This window comes from Triticum aestivum, chromosome 6B (assembly GCF_018294505.1).
Source record: "Triticum aestivum cultivar Chinese Spring chromosome 6B, IWGSC CS RefSeq v2.1, whole genome shotgun sequence".
Lineage (NCBI taxonomy): Eukaryota > Viridiplantae > Streptophyta > Magnoliopsida > Poales > Poaceae > Triticum > Triticum aestivum.
In genome coordinates, this window is record NC_057810.1 from 79,441,730 (window position 1) to 79,444,183 (window position 2,454).

Below are 2,454 nucleotides of genomic sequence, written 5' to 3' on the forward strand. Positions count from 1 at the left end.
ATCTAAATATGTATTATAAGTGACAAAATATATATATATTAAGAAACTACATCCGTGTAGAAATCTAGTGATATACTTTTCATGACATATAACACATATTTAATTTCTCAAATTGATGACCTAGAACTACGCGAATAACCTATACACCGATACGGATGGAGTATAAAAGGAAGCCTTCGCGTCCCCTCCTGGCACGGTGATGCATATGATTAGATTATAACCGCAACGTTCGATCTATCTCTTGTGTGCACAATTATTATCATTGTACTCTAGTAGTTCTGGATCTTGTACGGTAAGTTTTCTAAAGAAGAATCTTGGCAGCTAGCATCCTCTTCTTCTCTCTTACATGTTTATTTTCAGACTCATCGCAACTAGAACTTAGCGTACGTGCAATCTACTATTTTTGCGAAGGAGTTGGCAACTATTCATCGGTCGGCCAAAAATTTCATGTTTTCACCACCATCATGTGCCTCCCACCCATATTGACTTGTCCTCCGACATTCGTCTAACTGCCGGCAACCACCACCCATGGTCGGTGTCGCTACCGTGCCACCTCATCATCCTGCCCGAGCCGCCTCCTCCATTGCCCCAGGCATCAATCTTCTAACACCCCTCCCCCCACCCCAGCACCTGGCAACCCTCAAACTCTCTTCAACAGCCAGCCACGTCATCACCGTCTCCGGCTCATCCCATGGTCGTTTGCCGGTGACACATGGTCACCATCTTAGGCTCCTGAAAAAATTTAAGGCGTCCGAAGAATAGCAAAAACATTTTTAATTATGTTTTTTTGTGAACTTCAATATATTAATTATGTTGTCAAATGTATTAATTGCAAGTTACCTCACAGATTTTATTTTACTTCTGCAAAAAAAAACACAAAAATTACACAATACAGTTTTGGTAAAGCGCATCTAGACATGCCATAAGTATTCCATATCTATGTCTTAGTTGCTACTTTGAACCCATCATCTGTTTTCATCCTGGATTTGCCACTGGGCACAAGTAATGGGAGGAAAAACGGAACAATGCCAGCCGACTGACAGACGAATATGTAGCAACAATGAAACATATTCGTGCAAAATAAAGATACATAAACGATCAGAAATTAAAAGTGTCTGCATTAGCTAGCATTGGTCGATCGAACGAACTAATTAATGTACCTGGCTGTATTGGGAGCTTGTCATAGACAGGGCTCAACTCCACAAGCTCCAGGTCCGCGCTACGGTTTCGACGACCCAACCATGTGAGTTGTACTCCCTCCGTTCCTAAATGTAAGTCTTTTTAGAGCTTCCACTATGGACTACATACTGGACTACATACGAAGCAAAATGAATGAATCTACACTCTAAAATATATCTATATATATCCGTATATAGTTTGTAGTGGAATCTCTAAAAAGACTTATATTTAAGAACGGAGGGAGTACATCGTAGTCGGACGACATTCCGTTGTTGGTGATGTTGTATGCTTCGTTGTCGTTATCTTCATCTTCACCACCGGACGAGACGATGTCGGGGTGGTAGTATGGTATGCCGCTTTCATCGTCTTGTTCTGTGGGTGGCGACTGATGGTCTTCTTCTGTATCGACGCAGTCGCAGAGCGAGGTGCACGTGCTGCTGGCCACGATGACATGGCCGCTCTTCACCGTCCTCTGGCAACTCGCCAGCGTGTATGGCGCCCCGGCGTGTCTAAGCCCGCTGCTGAACATCCCGTTGCCGTTACCATCGCTGTCGACGTCGATGTATAGATCACCATTGCGGTGGGGCTGCAGAAAAGGGTACCCAACATCGGGGGTCCAGAGGACTTTGTCGGCGTCCGGTAGCAGCGGGCTTGAACCCCGTGCCCCGCCGCCGCTAGTGTCACCTGCGAGGTTGAACCCCGGCAGGTAGCAGCTGGCGTTCGGGCCAATGCCGAACGGGTACGGCACATCCACGTTGCCGCATGACGTGACGCAGTTGGGCATCCCGATCGGCGTCGGTACCTCGCTCGGATTACCCGCTACTGCTGATCCTCTAGTGTCGAGGGCTTCGCCTGAGTTTGATGTGTCATCTGGCCTGGTTGGTCTGAAAGCTGCTATTGAGCCTCTAGTGAAAATGAACACTACCGCCGCCGCAAAGATTGTTATTCGCGACATTGCTATGGATGGATGGACGAATGGGTGGGTCGAGTGGAACCCTTTTGCATGCTCTTATGAAGAGAAAGCAGGGCGTCTGCCTTATCGCTAACAAAGCAGCCAGCCTGGCCCTGGCTACCTACAGACTCAAACCGGAATCCTGGCCGGCGGCACCAGTGGTTGTTTAAGCATGGACGTGTTTGGTTCAAGTCGTGAACAGTTTCTGCATGACATACACTTTTCAACCCAGCCTGGTTAAGAAAAATAGACTCTAATGTGCCATCTATAAGTTGTTTGGTTGCCTGCATCTAGGGTCCTTGGATTAGGTAATACGCAATGGC

General features: G+C 46.8%; 1 protein-coding gene across 1 annotated transcript; it reads right to left on the reverse strand.

Moving 5' to 3' along the window:
- Positions 1-1,003: 1,003 nt before the first annotated feature.
- LOC123133557 (uncharacterized) lies at positions 1,004-2,124 on the reverse strand. Its single transcript, XM_044553026.1, has one exon. The coding sequence runs from the start codon at positions 1,961-1,963 to the stop codon at positions 1,346-1,348; it is 618 nt and encodes a 205-aa protein (XP_044408961.1). The 5' UTR covers positions 1,964-2,124; the 3' UTR covers positions 1,004-1,345.
- Between the last annotated feature and the right edge of the window lie 330 nt (positions 2,125-2,454).

Bases quoted from the DNA above. Each gene is read 5' to 3' on its own strand.
- LOC123133557 (XM_044553026.1), bottom strand. From the start codon at position 1,963: ATGCCCAACTGCGTCACGTCATGCGGCAACGTGGATGTGCCGTACCCG.